At 43.5% G+C, this 19,846-nt stretch overlaps 2 protein-coding genes across 5 annotated transcripts in view; both read left to right on the top strand.

Annotated features, from left to right (window-relative positions):
* The window catches only part of LOC137624266 (piggyBac transposable element-derived protein 3-like), a 153,445-nt gene extending 146,964 nt beyond the window's left edge, over nt 1–6,481 (top strand). For 3 of the 4 annotated variants that reach the window (XM_068354802.1, XM_068354804.1, XM_068354803.1), the window contains exons 5-6: nt 1,707–4,022; nt 4,165–4,336. In XM_068354802.1, the coding sequence (XP_068210903.1) occupies nt 1,707–4,015 (2,309 nt within the window). In that variant the 3' untranslated portion in view covers nt 4,016–4,022; nt 4,165–4,336. Of the gene's footprint in view, nt 1–1,706; nt 4,023–4,164; nt 4,337–4,672 lie in introns of those variants that run through there. The other variant, XM_068354805.1, reaches the window with a different exon arrangement.
* Nucleotides 6,482–10,998: 4,517 nt separating this feature from the next.
* On the top strand, nt 10,999–12,642 carry LOC137625097 (piggyBac transposable element-derived protein 4-like). Its single transcript, XM_068356029.1, has one exon. It carries the CDS (start codon nt 10,999–11,001, stop codon nt 12,640–12,642), a length of 1,644 nt encoding a protein of 547 aa, XP_068212130.1.
* Nucleotides 12,643–19,846: the final 7,204 nt, after the last annotated feature.

The raw sequence follows: 19,846 nt of genomic DNA, 5'->3' as shown, positions 1-19,846 counted from the left end.
ACACATACCTATATATACGCCATATCTGGCTAAAAAAAAAGATAGGCATGGGTAGCCAGATCATCTAGAAACACTTTCCAACACTATAGAAATATAAGTTTTGCGACACTTCTTGCCAATTCCTTACGGTAACATGACTAAGCAAAAAAATGCAAAACAAATAAAAAGGGGCACTCACGGAAAAATGGCCAACATTCTAATATACGCATTTCAGAAAAAAAAATTTCAGCCACGTGCTAGGCAAACCATCAAGGCACATTTTCCGACAAATAAACATATAAATGAATCATTACTCTGTGATAGTTCCTTAGTACGTAGTAATTTTGAAAGAAATGGGAAAAAACGAAAAAATGGCAATCACAGGAAAATCGAACACATACCTATATATACGCTATATCTGGCTAAAAAAAAGATAGGCATGGGTAGCCACATCATCTAGAAACACTTTCCAACACTATAAAAATATAATTTTTGCGACACTACTTGCCAATTCCTTACGGTAACATGACTAAGCAAAAAAATGCAAAACAAATAAAAAGGGGCACTCGCGGAAAAATGCCCAACATTCTTATATATGGCATCTCAGATAAAAAAAAAGACATGCACGTGTTAGCCCAACCATCAAGGCACACTTTCTAACACATAAACATGAAAAAAAATCAATAATATACGGCAATTCCTTACTATGTAGTAAATTTTTACAAATATTGAAAAAAAACAGAAATTGGCAACCGCAGGAAAATACCCCACATACCAATATCTACGGCGTATCTGACAAAAACAAAGTCACGCATGGGTAGCCAGATCATCTAGACACAATTTCCAACACTAAAAAAGCAAAAGTTTTGCGATACTATTTGGCAATTTCTTACGGAAAAATGACTTGGCCAAAAAATGAAAAACGGGCACTCGCGGTAAAATGGTCCTCGTGGTGATGAACGACATTTCAACTAAAAAAAAAATCATGCACATGGTAGCCAAACAATCCACCAAGACTTTCCACAACTGATAACCTATACAAGTTGCACCATTCTACGACAATTTCATAATACGTAATAACTTTGATAATTATGCAAATTACCTCAGAAGGGTAAACTCGGTCGCGCTCGACCCCGATGCGTCAGAAATCTGGGAAGGAGTACAGCTACAGCGATGCGCATCTGGACACTACTAGAGCGTGTAGGCGAGACACCGACTGCAGGTCGATCACCCACAAATTCAGTCACGGGGGTGAGTCACCTGAGAAAAACCTCTTTTGTTTTGACGCTCGGAGTCGCGGACGACCCACCGTACCGTTCCAGGGTTAAAAAGTCTCGTTGTTACAATGGTTGCTCTTTAAATTGGTTTTCGTTGTGTTGCTCTTTAAATTTTTGTGAACAATGGTTATTTTTTACCCTGGAACACTGAACGTGGGTATAGATTACCCAGAGTAGGTGACGTCATTCGTGTTCCCCCCTCTTCCCCACAAGCCAGCGCGCTGGGACTCAGTATAGCTTCAGTCTACCCTATGGGTTTATAGGGGAAAGTCGCGTCGCTCCAATCCTCTGCCTGGATTTTGCGCTACAGACGTGTTCGGGTACCGTTTACCCACGTTCAGTGATAAGAGTATATAGAAAAAACTGGGTAATGTGTACCCGGGTTCAGTGTTAATAGTTACAAATGGAAGCTATAAGTGTTGGTGTACTAATAATTGTCTTTCTTTTCAGGCTGTAAATGCTTTTTCAGGATTTCCAAAGTTCAGTGTGACACAATGGCAAGACAAGGACGAAACCTTAGTGATTTTCAAATTTTAGAATTGCTTGATGCCTCAGACAATGAGAGTGAAATTGACTGTATTGAAGCAGAGGTACTGTATGATAGTGACCTTGATAAAGAATATGAGCCTAGTCATCAGGAAATGATAGAAAGTTCTGACAGTGACTCAGAAGAAGACCTCCCACGCCGCCGCATAGAAACAAAGGCGGCTGGTAAGAAGAGGAAGAGGCCTTGGCACCTCCCCTCCACCATCTCACCTGATAACATCGCCACTCCCTCTACTGGCCTTGCCACCTCTACTCCTGGCCCTAGTGGCTACTCTGTTCCACTTGCCATTGGTGATTCTGATCCACATTCATCTACTGCTGCCCCTGCTGCAATCCCTGCTACTGCTCCTGCTGGAACCCCTGCTACTACTCCTGCTTCTCCTGCTGCAACCCTTCCTGCTGTCCCTGCTCCAACCCCTGCTACTGCTCCTGCTGGAACCCCTGCTACTACTCCTGCTTCTCCTGCTGCAACCCTTCCTGCTGTCCCTGCTCCAACCCCTGCTACTGCTCCTGCTGGAACCCCTGCTACTACTCCTGCTTCTCCTGCTGCAACCCTTCTTGCTGTCCCTGCTCCAACCCCTGCTACTGCTCCTGCTGCTCCCCGAGGACAACGGCGACGACGTGCAGACGATGGGGAGTTGCTAGTTACTTTTAACTCGGCAACTGTGAAAAGTAACTCTGGTTATACGTGGCACACAAGGCCACAGGTGGCTGCCGCAAGAAGGACACCAGCTCGCAATATTGTGGTGTCAAGTAGGCCAGGTCCCACACAAGCAGCTTCTCAATACACCACACCTGAGGAGTGTTTTGACCTGTTTATGTCCACTGCAATTGTTGATCTTATTGTGGACTTTACTAACAAGAAAATTGATGATGTTGCCACAAAATACAAGAGGAAGACAGCAACTGTACAGCACACAACAGCTGCAGAGATACGTGCCCTTCTAGGTGTTCTAATATTTAGTGGCTACCGCAAAGATAACCACCTAAATACTAGGGAATTGTGGTGCTCTGAGGTAGGGGCTTTGTTTTACAAGGCAGCAATGTCTGAGGTCAGATTCAATTTTCTGCTATACTGCCTCAGATTTGACGACATGGGCACACGTGAGCAGAGGCGGGCCACAGACAAATTCGCTCCGGTCAGGGAAATGTGGGACATGTTCATGGCAAACTGTGAGGATAATTACACACCTCACGAGAACCTCACAGTTGATGAACAGTTGCTTGCTTTTAGGGGAAAGTGCCCTTTTAGAATGTACATCCCTAATAAGCCAGCAAAGTATGGGATAAAAATCGTTATGGTGAACGATGTCCAAAGTAAGTACCTGTTAAAAGCTATTCCCTACCTAGGAAAAGCAGGTACAACAACAAGGCATGGGCTGACGCTGGGCCACATGTTCACCAAAGATTTAACCAGCCGCTACCAGAACACGAACAGGAATGTGACAACAGATAACTGGTTCACGTCTGTGCCCCTCATACAGGACCTCCTGACTAATGGGCTGACATTGGTGGGCACAGTCAGGGCCAACAAGCCAGAAATCCCACCTGTCATGAGGGAAAAGAAGGACCGCAGACCCGGGAGTTCAGCATTCCTCTTCACAGATGATCTGACACTCGTATCATACGTGCCAAACACACAAACAACAAAGAAGAATGTGCTCCTCCTTTCAAGTATGCACACACAGCAAGTAGTGAATGATGTCACCGGAAAGCCTAACATAATTGAATATTATAATGAGACAAAAGGAGGGGTCGACACGTTCGATCAAATGTGTGCAACATATAATTGCAGCAGAAAAACAAATAGGTGGCCATTGTGTGTTTTCTTTGGGATGGTCAATGCAATTATCATTAACTCCTGGATTATATACAAGGCAAATAATCCAACGCTACAACGCAAGGAATTGCACCGAAGAAAATTCATGCATGGACTGGCCCTGCAACTAATCAAGCCCTCAGCGCAGGAACGGATGAATAACCCTTCTCAGCATCGCCAGGTGAAGCTGGCCATAAGACAGGTGTGCTCCCTCAACCTCCGCTCTGGCACAGCTGCAGATGCTGGACCATCGGCAGCCGAGATGAGGAACCCTATGGTCCGTTGCACGAAGTGTGACTCCAAGGCAGACAAAAAGACACGTTTCAGGTGTCACAGCTGCCGCCAACCTGTTTGCCCGAGCCACTACTTCCCCTACTGCTGTGATTGCATATAAGGCTGAGGTAGGTAATATATATAAAACTAAGATTTTGAGTGATAATGTGTGATAAAGTATAAAAAGAAATATAATAAACATTATATTCCACAATTTTTCATTTCTGGTGCACTAAAAAAAGGGTGTTTTTCCTACTCTCTTCCCTACAGTTCCCGCATCCCCCGTGCCTTGATGACCCCCTGGGATGAGAGCCTGACATCCTTGGAAGCGTGTGGGAGCATCTGAGCGATTTTTTGGGGAGGGTTTTTTTTTTTGCAAAAACATTCAAATTTTTTCACTTTTTTACATTCCTTTCTTTTTGCTTTTTAATTCAAGTTTCTGAAAGTAAGTATTCTAATTTAATAGTTTCATTACTAGGTAATAGGGTTATATTTAGTGTGTAAGGGATAGGATTAATAAATTTGCATATTTACTATTTTTCTTTAATTTTCCAAAATCGGGTATAAACTACCCACGTTCAGTGGCCGTGTAACAGGGAAACGGGTTCAGTGTTCCAGGGTTAAGAATAGATTTTTCGCTTTGCTTCAAAATCCGTTTTGTGTACTTGCATACTCACTGACATACACATGCATACTCACTGACATACACATGCATCACACACACCAGCGCTCACGATTCATTTACTTTTTCGCTAATGTTACTTTATTCTTGTTTCAGCTCGCAGGGTCAATGTTGTTGTCCCTCAGGAGATGCCTTTGGAAGATGAAGGTGAGGTCAACCCGAAGAGGCCTTGTGTTGATGAATGGAAGAAGGACGACATTGACATCCAACCCCTGCCCGACTTCATTCATCCACAGCCGGACTTCTTGAGGGAACCTTTCGAGTATTTCTCTCAGTTCTTCACAGCTGAATTGAGGGAACACATCGTTTACCAGTCCAACCTGTACTCAAAACAGAAGGATGAAGGCAGCAACTTCCACATATCAGAAGAGGATCTCATGGTTTTCCTCGGCCTCATCGTGTACATGAGCCTGGTTCCTCTCCCTAGCATTGTCGACTTCTGGGCCGTGAATACCAGGATTCCTCAGGTTGCAGACTTCATGTCCAGGAACCGCTTCGAGGCCATTCGATCATCACTTCACTTCAATGACAATGACCAGGCAGCAGGCTCCCAAGATCGGTTCTTCAAGGTGAGAGTCCCCTTCACCAAGGTTACCAGAGAGTTCCAGAAAGTTCCCGAGACTCCTATCCATTCCATTGATGAAGTGATGGTCGCCTACAAGGCCACAAGGGCTGGTAACCTTCGCCAGTATGTAGCCATGAAGCCTGACAAGTGGGGCTACAAGTTGTTCTGCCGCTCCAGCGTGGATGGATTTGTGCATGATATTCTTATGTACCAAGGGGAGACAACCTTTGTGAGCCACCCTACTCTGCTGTCTGAAGAGGAGAAAGCCATGTCTGTGACTTCCAAGATTGTTGTCTCCCTTGTCAAGACCATCAAGGACCCCAGTCACGCAGCAGTGTATGCAGACAACTACTTCACCAGTATAGGGTTGGCCAAGTACCTGAGATCGGAGTATGAATGCCGGTATGTGGGAACTGCCAGGGAAAATCGAGTTGGACATCCTCCCCTAAAGTCTGTGAAGGAGATGAGCAAGAAGACAACGCAAAGGGGCACACTGGACTATGTCTCTTCTGATGGCATCCTCGTTGCAAGATGGAAGGACAACAGCGTTGTGACAATCTTGTCCACTGATGTCAGTGTCGAGCCCATGGGAACAGTGGAGCGGTACGACAGGGCACAGAAGAAGAAGGTTCCCATTCCTTGTCCATCTGCCATCCAGATGTACAACAACCGCATGGGTGGCATCGACAAAAGTGATATGTTGACAGACCTCTACGAGACCCCCTTCAAAGGAAAGAGGTACTACATGAGGCTCTTTGCTTACCTCCTGGACCTGATCATCTGCAACGCTTGGATTTTGTACAAGAGGGATTGCTTGGCTTTGCTGGTGAACCCAAAGCCCCTCAAGGACTTCCGACTGGATATATCATATTGGCTGAGAAGTTTCAAGACATCGAACTTCAAGATAACTAGGAATTCTCTTGGCACCAGGGATGTGGCTTTGCCAAAAAGGGGCCAACGGGCAGTTGTGCCAAGTGTAGAGTCACGCCAGGATGCCACTGCCCTACACATGCCAAAGCATGTCACCATGAGGCAGACCTGCAAGTTCTGTTCTACTGCAGGCCACATCCACAGGTCCCGCTGGATGTGTGAGGAGTGCAAGGTGGCCCTTTGCCTCACTGAAAGTCGAAATTGTTTTGCTCTGTTCCATAAGATTTCCAAGTAATTTTTTTGCTGTTTTTCACTAGATTTTTGAGTAAGTTTTATATCTTTCTATTTTTTCAATTATGAGTAAGGTTTAATATATTTTGTGAATTTTCATAGTATTTTTGTATTTATTGTATATTGTATTTTCTTGTATTTATAACGTATTTCTTATTTAATTAAATTGTTAAGCCATATACATGTTTCTGTTATACATTGGAACCATAAAAAAACTTCCATCAATAGTCATCATATGATTTGTGGGCGAATCAACGTAAGTAGACACTTTAAAATCTGTGGCCTTAAGGTCCAATAGATCCCACATGGGACGAGTGTGGTCCACCTAAACTCGCCCAATGCCCCAAATGGGATAATTCATTGCATGCAATTATTTTGCTAATTTGGAAAATTTTTTATAAGTACTCAGGAGTAAAAAGGTCTTGTATTTGCTAATACTACAACATACTAAAAGGAATTTTTAAAGTTTCCCATAAAACCTAGGGTGGACTTTAAAGGGTTAGTACAGTACTGCAGGTGGATGATGTTGGTATAAATTACTTACTAACACTAACTCTAGTTTCTACTGTAGAGTTTTTCTCCCTTGTAACATTCCCTATAAGGGAAACTTAGTATTGATACAGATGGAGGTCTCGGCAATAGTCTGGGAAGTGAATACACTCGGATATGTCTTTTCATATTTCCCTTCAACCTTACTATCCTAAGCTACCATATACAGATAATGCTTAACTTATGACCTATATGACTTATGACGATTTGACTTTACAACGTTTTTTTCAGGGTGATGACGTCACAAGTCTTTCGGAAATAGGACGAATATTTCCATGTATAAAAATAAACTGATTTATCTTTAGTACATTATTTTTTTTCTTTTATTGTTAAGATTCAGCATCTGTTTTCAGTTAAAAATACATTAAGAAAAGTTTTGATATCTGTTGAGTTCACATTATATATCTGATGACGTCACATCACCGGCGGAAAGCGACCGGGAAATACAGTGATTTCCTTCCAATAGGCTAACGATTAATACTTTATTAGTATTCCCATTATCGAAATATTAAGTAACGATACAAAGTATTTTGTGGGTCTGTATCGGTTGTCATGAGTACTACATAGCGTAAATTTGACTGTACGCGAGTTTTATTTAATCTCTGATAATAGATCGATGTTTATCTAAAGGTGCATTTAGATTGGAGAGTTTTTTTCGCGAGTTGCTCTCAGACAGCTGCTCTATGGAATGTAAACAGGCTGTAGAGTACTCTCCGAGATTCTCTCTCTACTCTCGCGAGTGTCTCTCTTCTCTCGCGCGTACTACAGTTTGAACAGTCTAGACTGCATGCTCGTAGAGCTAGGTTGTAGCTCTCCACTCTATTCAGTGAATATTCAGATCTGAAAGTTTTCGTTACTCTCGTGAGAGAACTTGAGTGCCAAAAAGTGGAATAAAGACCAAACAATTGCATTAATTCAGCAATACGAGAAATTTCCTGAATTGTGGAATGTGACTTTGCCTGAGTACAGAAACAAAGAGCTGAAAATTAGTAAAATTAAAGAAATAGCTGAAAACTTGGAAATTAGCAAAAGAGAAATTACTATACAAGGAAATGACACAATCTTCGGAGTCAAATTTGCGCTGAAGCTAGAAAATTGAAGAAGAAAAAAAGTGGGAGTGGAGCTGAAGAAGTGTGCTTTTAAAGCAACTAGGAGTTTTACGATGCTCTGCAGTTCATGGTTAGTTACAACGCACCGCAAGACGAGACCAGCGCAAATTTGGTAAGTAAAAGTAGCATTTTTGGGCTCGGGCCATGTCGTCCTGATGGAAGGTTCCAATAAGTAGCTTCCTAGGGATATTTGACTACAGTGATATTCCCAGAGAATTTACCTTTAGGTCTCCAGAATTCTAACTCCTGGCACAAATATCCTTAAATTTACTCTTAAGGATATCACATAAATCAGGGTACGTATATCTAGATACGACACATAGCAATCTTCACTCCGAATAGCGTTTTCGCTTCAAGGGGGAAAAGTGGCAAATTGAGAAGGGGACCCGATATCAAGGTTACCCTTCCTCCCTTACTACTGCGAGTATCTAGATGGAGCCGTATGTCGCTGCCATGTTTATTCCTATAAGTGTAGCGGCATCGCACGGTGATTTTCCCTGTTATCTCTCGTTACGCTTGGAATTTTTGGATTTATCATGCAGTGTCTAGCCTCTTCTGCCTCTGGAAAGTTGAGTATTGAATCTTTTCTGTGTATAAATTTTAGCTCCTGCCTCACAGTGAAATTAGGCTTTAATGAAGCAACGGAGCTTTTCCTTCACCGGAAACGCCATGGGCACTGTCGTTCATAACGCATGTGTTATTTAGTTAGCCTGAACGACTTTCCCGGTTTTAATAGCACCAATATATACGAAGCTATTCAATCCTTTTGCTAGGAAGTTATTTATATTATGCCGATTGTATTCTTGATAGTTTCGGCGATTTAGGTAACCGAACCTTGCTTATGCTAGGCTTCCTAGCTTATGCGTTTTAGTTTACAGTCATGCATGATATAATACATTCCTAGTGCTATAGCTATTAAGTATGAAGCTATTTAGCCAATTTTTGGGCTCAAGCCATGTCGTCCTGATGGAAGTTCCCAAAGGGTAGCTTCCTTGGGTATATATAACTACGGTGATATTTCCAGAGAATTTACCTTAAGGTACCCAGAATTCTAACTCCTGGAGCAAATATCCCTAATAAAAGAACCAGGGATATCGCGAAATATCAGAGGACGTATTCTTGACACGCCACATAGCAATCTGCACCCCGAACAGTTAACACTTCGAAGGGGTCAATTGGCAAGAAAATGAAAAACGAGAAAGAAAGGAGAGCCGCTCGTAAGGTACCTCTCCTCTCCCATTTCGTAAGCGTGCATTGCGCCGCTCACGGCGCCATCTGTATTCCTTTTTGCGTAGCTCAACAACTCGGTGTTTTTCCCTGTGTTATCTCGCAATTCTTGGTTTATTTCAACATTATAATGCTTTCTCCAACTTCTTCTGCTTCTGATAAGTTGAGTATTATCTCTTTTATGTATAAATGTAAGCTCTTGGTGATTTTAAAATAATTTGATAGTGTTACCTTTGTTACAAGAGCTGTTGCCTACCGGAGGTGTCCTGGACGCTGTCGCTCGCTATGCATGAGTTATTTAGTTAGCCAGAGCGACGTTCCCGGCTGTTTCGCTTTAATAATTTTAGCTATTCAGCTTTACATAGGATTTCTTTATATGATGCTTTTAGAATTTTAGTTTTGGTGAATGATTTGCCGATTCTGGCCTACGGTAGACCAGGTAGCCTAGTCGTTTGGGCCTAGTACTTTCCTGCATGATATTCAGATTTCCAAGTGTTTTAAAATCTTATTGAAGCTTTAGGCAGTTTTATACATTTAAGATTGTGTTGATTTTCTTCCAAGATAGTATACGAGTTAGTTTCGGTGATTTAGGTAATCGATTCTCTTCGCGCCTAGGCTAGTTGTCTATGGGGCCTTAGTATACTTTCTCACACTCCCCGGTTGCTCTCTTCTCTTCGGAGAATGTGTGCAATCCCTTTCCCTCTGCTTAAGCCTTGGGCTTAACCCTAATGGTTTATCTGAATTGACTTTAGATACGACTATATTAGGGTGTTTCTGTTCTTTCCTGTTTCCAGTAAGTCTGGCTTCAGGAAGGGGCTGGACGTCAGAGTTCTTAGTCTGAGTCTGTTTCTGTCTAGCATTGTGGTTGAGATTCTCTTTCTAGGCTGGCAGCAGACATAGGAGGCTTAGCCTCCTTAGTTCACTTTCGAAGGTTTCTGCACGAGATGATTCCTTCTTTTTGTGATCTAGCAGACTAGTCCAATGTTGTTGTTCTCGGTGTGGAAGATGAGATCCTCCTTTTCTGTAAATAACAACGCCTTCCTTGCTTTGGTTCCAAGGGAGTTGGCAAGTACTGCTGGCCTCCCTCCTCGGATCTCCCCTAGCCCTTTCGATCCTATTGGGTGATTTTTGTCCCAAGAATTTCTTAAATTACACTGAACAGGGATTTAACTGCAGTAAAGCCCATTGAGTGGGATATTTCAGTGTTTTAGGGTTTCCTTGATGCCAGACGTATGAAGAGAAATATAATGAACGCACCCAGCGCCCACGTGTCGGTTGTCAACGTCAACAAGGTAAAGCTTCTTGTAAAGGTGAGTGAAAATTTTACGTTTTTTTCATATCAGCATATACTAGATGACATCATCTTATGTTTAGAATCAAAGTTAACATATCCGTGAAGCTTTGGGATTCGATAGGTCTTTCCAAGGCTTTGTATTTTTTATAATATTTGATGTTTTCTTTCCTTGGGATGAAAATGTCCCATCAGGATTTTGGGGTAATGAAAATTGGGATAATATTATCCCCGCAGTGTTTTCTTTGATATGAAAAGAAAATAACAAAACTAAATTTTTATTGAGAGTAAGTCCTTTTTTAGTGGCTGGTTGAGTATCTTTTTAAAGATTATAGTATGCAGGTGCACAGAATAGCCATCCTTGTTTACCTAACCTAACTTAGCCATTGTTTCCTTCCGATTTTCGACTCTGGGCTATATATATATATATATATATATATATATATATATATATATATATATATATATATATATATATATATATATATATTAAATATTGTTTTCTTGTGTTTTCTTGCAGATGAGTAAAAGAAGGCTAACGGAAGAGGAAATACAATTTGCACTGGAAGAGGATGACGACGATTATGAACCATCAGATACTGACAGTGATGGAACAAACGATTCTTCTTCAGATGAATCACAGGATGATACAGTCACAGAAGAGGAAGACCTAGAAGCACCCACTAGCCCAGAAAATGATTCGTACAGACGTATGGAATATGTATGGACTAAAGACACTACAAATTTTGTGCCTAAGCATGACATACCAGATAAGCATGACTGCATTGTAACTATGTCTGTAAAAAGAGCTTCATCAGAGTTGGACATCTTCCTAAGATTATTTCCAAAGAGTCTTTTTCTACAAATAGCACATTACACTAACGAGAGACTTGATATTTTGGCTGAAAAGAAGAAAAAAAATATTCAACACACATGTCTCTCAGAGTTGATGGTAATCTTCGGATGCACACTAGTGATGTCTTACAATCGAGTACCTGCCATGAGAATGTATTGGTCAAGAAAGTCCTCACTAAGAAATGAGAAAATAAGCGAGTCAATTTCAAGGGATAGATTTCAACTAGTTTTTTCGAAACTGTACTTCAATAATCCATGTAAACCAGCAGAATCTTCCAAGATATTCTATGTAGAAGATGTGGTGAGGTGCTTGAAAAAAACTTTTCTTGCTGCAAGAACAGACAGCACATTTCAGTCCATAGATGAAAGCATGACAAAGTTCAAGGGACGTTCCAGCATGAAACAGTATTTGCCTATGAAACCAGTGAAACGAGGAATCAAAACCTGGGTAAGATCAGACTCAAATACTGGCTATGTGTATGACTTCAATATCTATCAAGGAAAGGAAACACAAGTTATGGAAGGAACTCTTGGTGAAAGAGTAATCAAGATGCTTTCAGAAACAATAAGGGCACCAGAAGTATGCTTATGTTTCGACAGATTTTTCACATCTGTTAGACTCATGTCTTCACTCCCATTTGCAGCAGTTGGGACTTGTATGCCAAATAGGAAGAATCTTCCAAAGCTTGACGTCAAACTTCAACGGGGAGAGTCAGAGATGTACGTTTGTAATGAAGGCATTCTGGTAGTTTCCTGGCAAGACACCAAGTGTGTCACGATTCTGAGTAATTGTCATAATACAGAAATAGGTGTGACGCAAAGAAAAATTAAAGATGGAACAAAAAAAGATCTGCAGTGCCCTGAAGCTTTTATATTTTATAATGATCATATGGGGGGTGTTGACTTAGGGGATCAAATGATAACTCTGTATGACCTTGACAGAAAGAGCAAGAAATGGTGGATCAAAGTATTTTTCAGACTTCTAATGACAGCGGTGTACAATGCACATGTTATTCACAACGAAATCAACCACAAGAAGCGCCCTTTCATTGACTTCTTAGTAACATTAGCAGAATCTTTGATTGAAGAGGGAAGGGAAAATCTGCCACAGAGAAGAGTACGAAGTTTAGGACGGCCTTCCAAAACTTCTAAGGAGCTGAAGAATGTTGACCATATGCCCGTGCATGAAGAAAGCCGTCGAAGATGCATAAGATGCTCTTCAAGGAAGAAAGAAAAGCGAACAAGGTATCAGTGTCAAACATGCAAAGTTCCACTTTGTTTACAATGTTTTCCTATCTACCATACATAAACAGTTGAGTAAAAGCCTCCCAATCATATAGTTATCAGGCTGTTTTTCATTTCACTTTTTTCAAAGGAAAATATAATTATATTGCCTAAGAATTTTCAATGGTGTATGTGTTTTTTTTTCTCAGTTACTTATCCCAAAAAGCTACATTTATTTTGCCATTATATAGTTTGATGTTTTTTTCTTCAGGTACAATATACTTATAATAAATGTACACTTATAACTTTGCATTTAATTCCAACATTCCTATATACACAATATGTATTTTCAACTTTATTGTACTAACTGGGATCAAACAATCCCAATTTGAATTTCAATATAACACTATAGGGATGTTTATGTCCCAGTGTAAAAAAACAAAGATAAGCTTAAAAAAAAACTTTGTGGTGAATATATATCATTATCTATGATCCAATGATGCCACTAAGCTCAACAGATGATTAAAAATTCAGCTGTGCAAAAGTAGGCTTGAAAGGGCTAGGCTAAGATGAGTTTTCTTGGCTCCGGGTGATTCATTATTAGAGTAAGGTTGGCAGGACCCTCTTTTCCCCTTTCCCCCTCTTTCCTTAGTGATGGCCTAGCCATTGCATCCCTGTCCGTCATTCTACATCTGTACCTAGCATAGGTTAGGATGTGGAGTTGACTCAGTCCCTTGCCGGGCGGCAGTGCGTGCCGGCCGGCAAGGGTCTTTTGCTTTGAGTGCTGCCCGGACCTCCCTTGGTCTCTCATCCATGTTTGTCTGTAGAGCCAGATGGTATTGGTCAAGGAAGCCTGAAGTTATATTCTCCCCTTCCTTATGTGCACTCTTTCGGGTTGCCGGGCTATGAGGCAGTACAGTCTCTTATCCCGGCAACCATTCTGTTTTTCTTCTAGTGTTTGTATCCTAGTTGGAAGTTCTCTGGTTCTTTTGCTGCCGGCCGGCATTGGTTGTATACCTTTGCCGGCCGGCTATAATATGACACCGAGTAAAAGCGTTCTTCCGCCTTATAGTCTAAAAGTAGTATGCTTTGGAACTAGTTAAGGTGTGTGCCGGCCGGCACATTACCTTCTATACTGTAGCCAGTATTTTTCAGTATAGTATATACTGCAGGGGGAAAACTATAGTATAGAACGGATTTTGAACGAAGCGAAAAATCTATTTTTGGGCGTGATGGCCATGTCGTCCTGATGGAAGTTCCTATTGGGTAGCTTCCTAGGGTATATTACAACTACGGCGATATTCCCAGAGAATTTACCTTAAGGTACCAGAATTCTAACTCCTGGAGCGAATATCCCTAATGAAAGGGATATCGCGACATATCAGAGGACGTATTCTTGACACGCCACATGGCAATCTGCGCCCCAAACAGAGATAACACATCGAGGGGTCAGTTGGCAAGAAACGAAAACGGGAAAGAAAAAGGGGGCGCCGCTCCCAAGGCTCCCTCTTCTCCAGTTTCGTAAGCGTGCCTGGCGCCATCTGTATTCCTTGTAACGTACACGAGGTGCTACAGATACTGTATGTAGGGAGGGGTCCTACAGCCCTTTCATAGAAAGGGAAGGGCGGGTCCATCAGGACGACATGGCCATCTCGCCCGAAAATAGATTTTTCGCTTCGCTCAAAATCCGTTTTTTGGGCTCAAGCCATGTCGTCCTGATGGAAGTATACCAGAGCATTACTGTATCTGTGGATTCTCAGAACGTGCCGTACTCCCCGGAGGTAATTTTTCCGGGTCAACTAGACCTAGAGACCTAAGATGTTACCGTTATACATCTTTTCAACTAACCATAAACCATGTTAGAGCTTCCTACCCCCTACAGGGAAGAGTCCTACTAGACTCTGGAAAAGTCTCGAAGAGTACATATACCTATGTATGAATACCAGGCAAGCTAATATAGTGGTTTCACCCTATATTTAGTAAAGCATAGTTTGTAAAGAACCACTGCGTCAATATGAAATATCGACCAGTTCCCCGCACAATACTTATATTGGACAAAGGTTTATATCCGCATAGGAGGAAACTTGTAAAACCGCCACCGTCCCCTTCTGGGACGGAATCCTCCCGTTAAGGGAAAGCATAAACCAATGCAACATAGCTTGCATAAAGGAACAATTCTATTAGAATTATCCCAGATAACGTACATAGAATGAATGCTCAATTATACCAATAAATTGACACAGGTGAAGGAGACGCAAGGTTCTCAAGAACAAGTTTATTGACAAACAATAAATAGACAGGTTAACAACAATTATATATATATATATATATATATATATATATATATATATATATATATATATATATATATATATATATATATATATATATATATATATATATAAGAAGAGGATAACCCAAAACTTTAAGCATAAGTATGATAGTAAACAGAACTTGTTTATCTGAAAGAAAAACATTATTGCCACTTTTAAGATACCGAGGTATCAAAGTCATAAAAGTCTGTATTACAAATCAATCACATTAGCGTTAGAAAACCCTCGGCACACATGTCTGCACTTATGCTAGGTTCACCTTTGGAAATGGAACAGTCTATGTGGGCAACTCAGTGCCCTCACTTAGTTTGTAGTACCGTATGTAACTACACACTCACCTTGGAATTAATCGTCCCAATTAAAACCACTGTTCCTCGCAGAGTTAAACAGTAGGGTTAACGACGCGACCCACTGCTACCACAGATATCTTTAGTTCCTCTACTTGCTTCGCATAGTGGCGAAAGAACACTCTGGAAGACTTCCAGCCAGTGTATGAACGGAGATGTTCAAAATCCATACAATTAAAGAAATTTAAGGATGAGGCAACTTTCCTCGGATCGTGACCTGCGGGTGTACTGTCAGGATCCGCTCTGCGAATAAAATATGTGATTTTCGCTCTGAGTTGATTCTGAGATAAATTTGAGCCTGATGTTTCTCCCCTGAATAGTTGACCACCCCTGAAGTCTGAAGTTCTACGAAGATAGACCTTTAGGCATTCTACTGGACATAGAGATGCATCTTCTTTCAGAGGGCAGATTCTCCAGGGCCCCCACCTGTTGGTGGGTAACTCATTCTTGGCAAGAAACGTAGGTTCAGTTCTCCCCCATCCAGGAACTGAACACGACCTGCCTCTCTCGAGAGGGCTACAATCTCACTAACCCTGGCCCCAGATGCGAGTGCAAATAGGAAAATAACTTTTTGTGTCAAATCCTTTAACGCACACTCCTCATTGCTCAACAGAGAAGCGAAATGAAGAACTTTGTCTAAAGACCATGAAATGGGCTTTGGAGGTGCTGAAGGTCTGAGCCTAGCGCAGGCTTTCGGAACTTTATTAAAGATCTCGTTAGCGAGGTCGACCTGGAAGGCATATAGAATGGGTCTTGTCAAAGCAGACTTACACGCCGAAATCGTGTTAGCTGCCAACCCTTGACCATGGAGGTGGATGAAGAAAGATAAGCAGAAGTCTGTTGAGATCTCCTGCGGATTCTTCGCCTTGACAAAGGCCACACATTTTCTCCAAGATGACTCATATTGCCTTCTAGTGGATTTGCACTTATATTCCTCTAGGAAGTCTATGCTGGCTTTCGAAATCCCGAAACGCTTTCTCACCGCTAGGGAGAGAAAATCATGAGCTGCAGGGTCCGGGTTTTCTGTAATGAAGCGCAGACAGTCGACTTCTGGACTCGCTGGGTCAGAACTGGATCTGGTAGCGGTACAAACTCCAACCGTAGTTCCAATGCCAGGGGGAACCACACGCTGTTCGGCCACTTGTGGGCCACTATTGCCGCTACCCCCTTGAAGGATCTCAGTTTGTTGAGGACCCTCAACAGAAGGTTGTGAGGAGGGAACAGATAAATCCTGGACCATCTGTTCCAGTCGAGGGACATCGCGTCCACTGCTTCCGCCAAGGGGTCCTCGTACGGGGACACATACAGGGGCAACTTCTTGTTGTCTTTCGTCGCAAAGAGGTCTATCTGCAGTTCTGGGACTTGATTCAGAATGAAGGAGAATGATCCTGCGTCTAAGGACCATTCCGACTCTATCGGTGTGAACCTGGATAGAGCGTCCGCTGTCACATTGCGGACTCCTTGAAGGTGAACTGCCGACAGGTACCACTTCTTCTTTTCCGCCAATCGGAAGATGGCCAACATCACCTGGTTGAGAGGTGGTGACCTCGATCCTTGTCGATTCAAGCATCTCACAACTACCTCGCTGTCCATCACCAACCTTATGTGGATCGAGTGACGCGGGGAGACTTTCTTTAAGGTAAGGAGCACTGCCATAGCTTCTAGAAAGTTTATGTGAAAGGAGTTGAATAGCTTGGACCAAGTCCCCTGGACTTTTTTCCGATGAGAGTGACCTCCCCATCCCTCCTTCGAGGCATCTGAGTGAATCGTCACCGACGGGGGAGGTGGCTGAAGAAGAACCGACTTCTTTAGATGTCTGGCTTGGAACCAAGGCCTGAGAAGAGTACGCAGCCGAAGCGGAACTGGTCTTCTCAGATCTCTTCGCGCGTTTGATGCATAACTTCTCCAAACTCCGGTTGCATCCTTTAGCTGTGCTCTTAGCACTGGGTCTGTCACCGAAGCAAACTGGAGAGAGCCCAGTACCCTCTCCTGTTCGCGTCTTGATATCCTTTTGGAATCTAGAAGTCTCTTGACAGAACCCGCTATCTCCTTCCTTTTCTTTGCTGGGATGGAGAAACGGTGTGACATTAGGTCCCAGTGGATTCCCAGCCACTGGAACTTTTGAGATGGAGAAAGTTGAGACTTTTTTTCTGTTGATCTTGAAGCCTAGATACTCTAGGAACTGGATCACTTGACTGGAAGCTTGCAAGCATTCTGTCTCGGATGCTGCCCACACCAGCCAGTCGTCCAGGTAGGCTACTACCTGAATTCCCTTTTAGGCGTAATTGTTTGAGAGTTACGCTCGCAAGCTTCGTGAAAATCCTTGGGGCTATATTTAGCCCGAATGGCATGGCTCTGAAGGCGTATAGTCTTCGTTGTAGCCTGAACCCTAGGTAGGGGGAGAGTCGACGGTTGATTGGAACGTGCCAATAGGCGTCCGACAAGTCTATGGAGACGGAATATGCCCTCTTGGGCAGTAAGGTCCTTATGTGTTGCAGTGTTAGCATCTTGAATTTGCAATTCACTATGAACTTGTTGAGTGGCGACAAGTCCAGAATGACTCTGAGCTTTTCCGAGTCTTTCTTGGGAACACAAAACAGCCTCCCTTGGAATTTGATGGACTTCACCCTTCGGATCACTTTTTTCTCCAACAGTTCTTGAACGTACTCCTCCAGAACGGGGGTGGAGTGTTGGGAAAACCGAGGGCACGGGGGTGGAGTGCTGTACCAGCTCCAGCCCAGTCCGTTCTTGAGTAGGCTGTGGGCCCAGGGATCGAAGGTCCACCGATCCCGAAAATTCTGAAGTCTCCCTCCTACCGGCATCATCTCACTTGGACTGCCGTCCTGAGGTCTTGCCTCCCCGACCGCGATCACCCCTGAATCCCCTTCCCCTTGAGGGGCGCCTAGACGAGCCTCTGGCTGCTCCTCTAGGCTTTGCTCGAAAGGAAGTAGACTGCCCTTCGAACGTTGTGGTGAATGCCGTGGACTGTGTCGACACGGCCTGGGGTACCCACTGAAATGTGGTCGGGGTTTGTGCCACCAACTGGGGCACTGAAGGCAATGGCAATTGCAGTTGCTGTTGCTGTTTAAGAGGCTTGGCTGGTCGAGACGGTAGCCTAGTCCTCATAGTCTTCCTCTTTGGTTGAGAACCCTCATCCGGGGAAGACTTTCTTTTGTTAGCCAGGCCCCACTTCTGGAGAAGGTTTCTATTCTCCGTGGCGGCCCTATCAACAACTTCTTTGACCAAATTGGTAGGGAAAAGGTCTTTGCCCCAAATGTTGGAGGAGATTAGCTTCCTTGGCTCGTGCCTCACCGTAGCCGAGGAGAACACGAACTCCCTACAAGCTCTCCTCGCCTTGACGAAGCCATAAAGATCCTTCGTCACTGTGGCCAGATGAGTCTTGGCCACTACCATGAACATTTCATGGACCTTGGGGTCACTTGCCATCGTCTCAAGAGTAGTCTGAAGAGACATTGAGGCAGCCAGTCTTTCTTTTGTCTCGAGCTCTCTCCGCAAAAGAAAGTCAGACAGCTTAGGGAGGTCCTCGCTGAACTGACGTCCGGCAATATCAGCCTCCAACTTCCCAACTGAGAAGGTAAGATGGACTCCTTCCAGTCTTTGTGGTCCATAGGCAGGGCCAGCGACAAGGGTTTACACTCCTCCAGGGAGGGGCAAGGCTTGCCGGCCTCGACTGCTTTTAGTACAGCCGTAAACCCTTTCTGTAAAAAGGGGAAGGCTCTAGCAGGAGAGGACACAAAGGAAGGGAGCTTCTTACTCAATACAGCTACCTTTGAGTTCGAGAAGCCCCTCTCTTTCATCGAGGATGAAAGCAAAGCTTGAGCCTTAGCATGGTCCATCACTATGACCTCCTTCGGCTCTGTCTCCTCCTTTGAAGCTGGTTCCTTCCTCAGCCGGATATGACCCCTTGCTGGGCCAGAATTCCACCTCCTCTAGGGGAACTGAGCCCAACTTATCCGAGATGACGATCTTTCCAGTCGTCATTGGCATGTGCTCAGCATACCTCCATGGGTTAGCATCTGAGCACAAGGGAAGGTCTTTCACATTAAGCTTTTTCTGGGGCCTATGTGATGCTGCAAGTCTCTGCATCTGCAGTTCCATTGCAGCCGCCTTCTCCTGATTCTCCTTCTGCATTTGTTGGATCATTCCAACAATGGAGGAGAGGGCCTGTCCCAGCTCTACTGGGAGAGCGGCCAATGTTGAGGGAATAGGCTCCGGGATCTGAACCGGAGTAGCCGACACCTCGTCGACCTCTTCCTCTACAACGTCTGGGGCTTGAACTTCATCCTGGGCTTCTGCCAGGAGGTCTTCCTCCAGACGTTCGTCCACGTCAGACATCCTGTCATCCAACTGGATATCTTGCATAGCGACCGCGACTTCAGCATCCACCTGGATCTGAACTTGGAGGATCTCCTCTTGAGGCTGGGGAATCACTGCATCAGCTGATGACCTAGGGAAAAGATACGCCCTCATCTTCTCACTTGGAAGATAAGGTCCAGAGGTGTTCATCTGGAAGCCCCTTATCCAGGTACGAAGCTTCTCCCTTGCTATATCCCTTGATTCCGCCGTCCTAGGGGAATCAAAGGCCTCA

Source organism: Palaemon carinicauda, chromosome 31 (genome assembly GCF_036898095.1).
Source record: "Palaemon carinicauda isolate YSFRI2023 chromosome 31, ASM3689809v2, whole genome shotgun sequence".
NCBI lineage: Eukaryota > Metazoa > Arthropoda > Malacostraca > Decapoda > Palaemonidae > Palaemon > Palaemon carinicauda.
The sequence above is the reverse complement of the archived record's forward strand: the minus strand, read 5'-3'. Positions and strand labels throughout refer to the sequence as shown.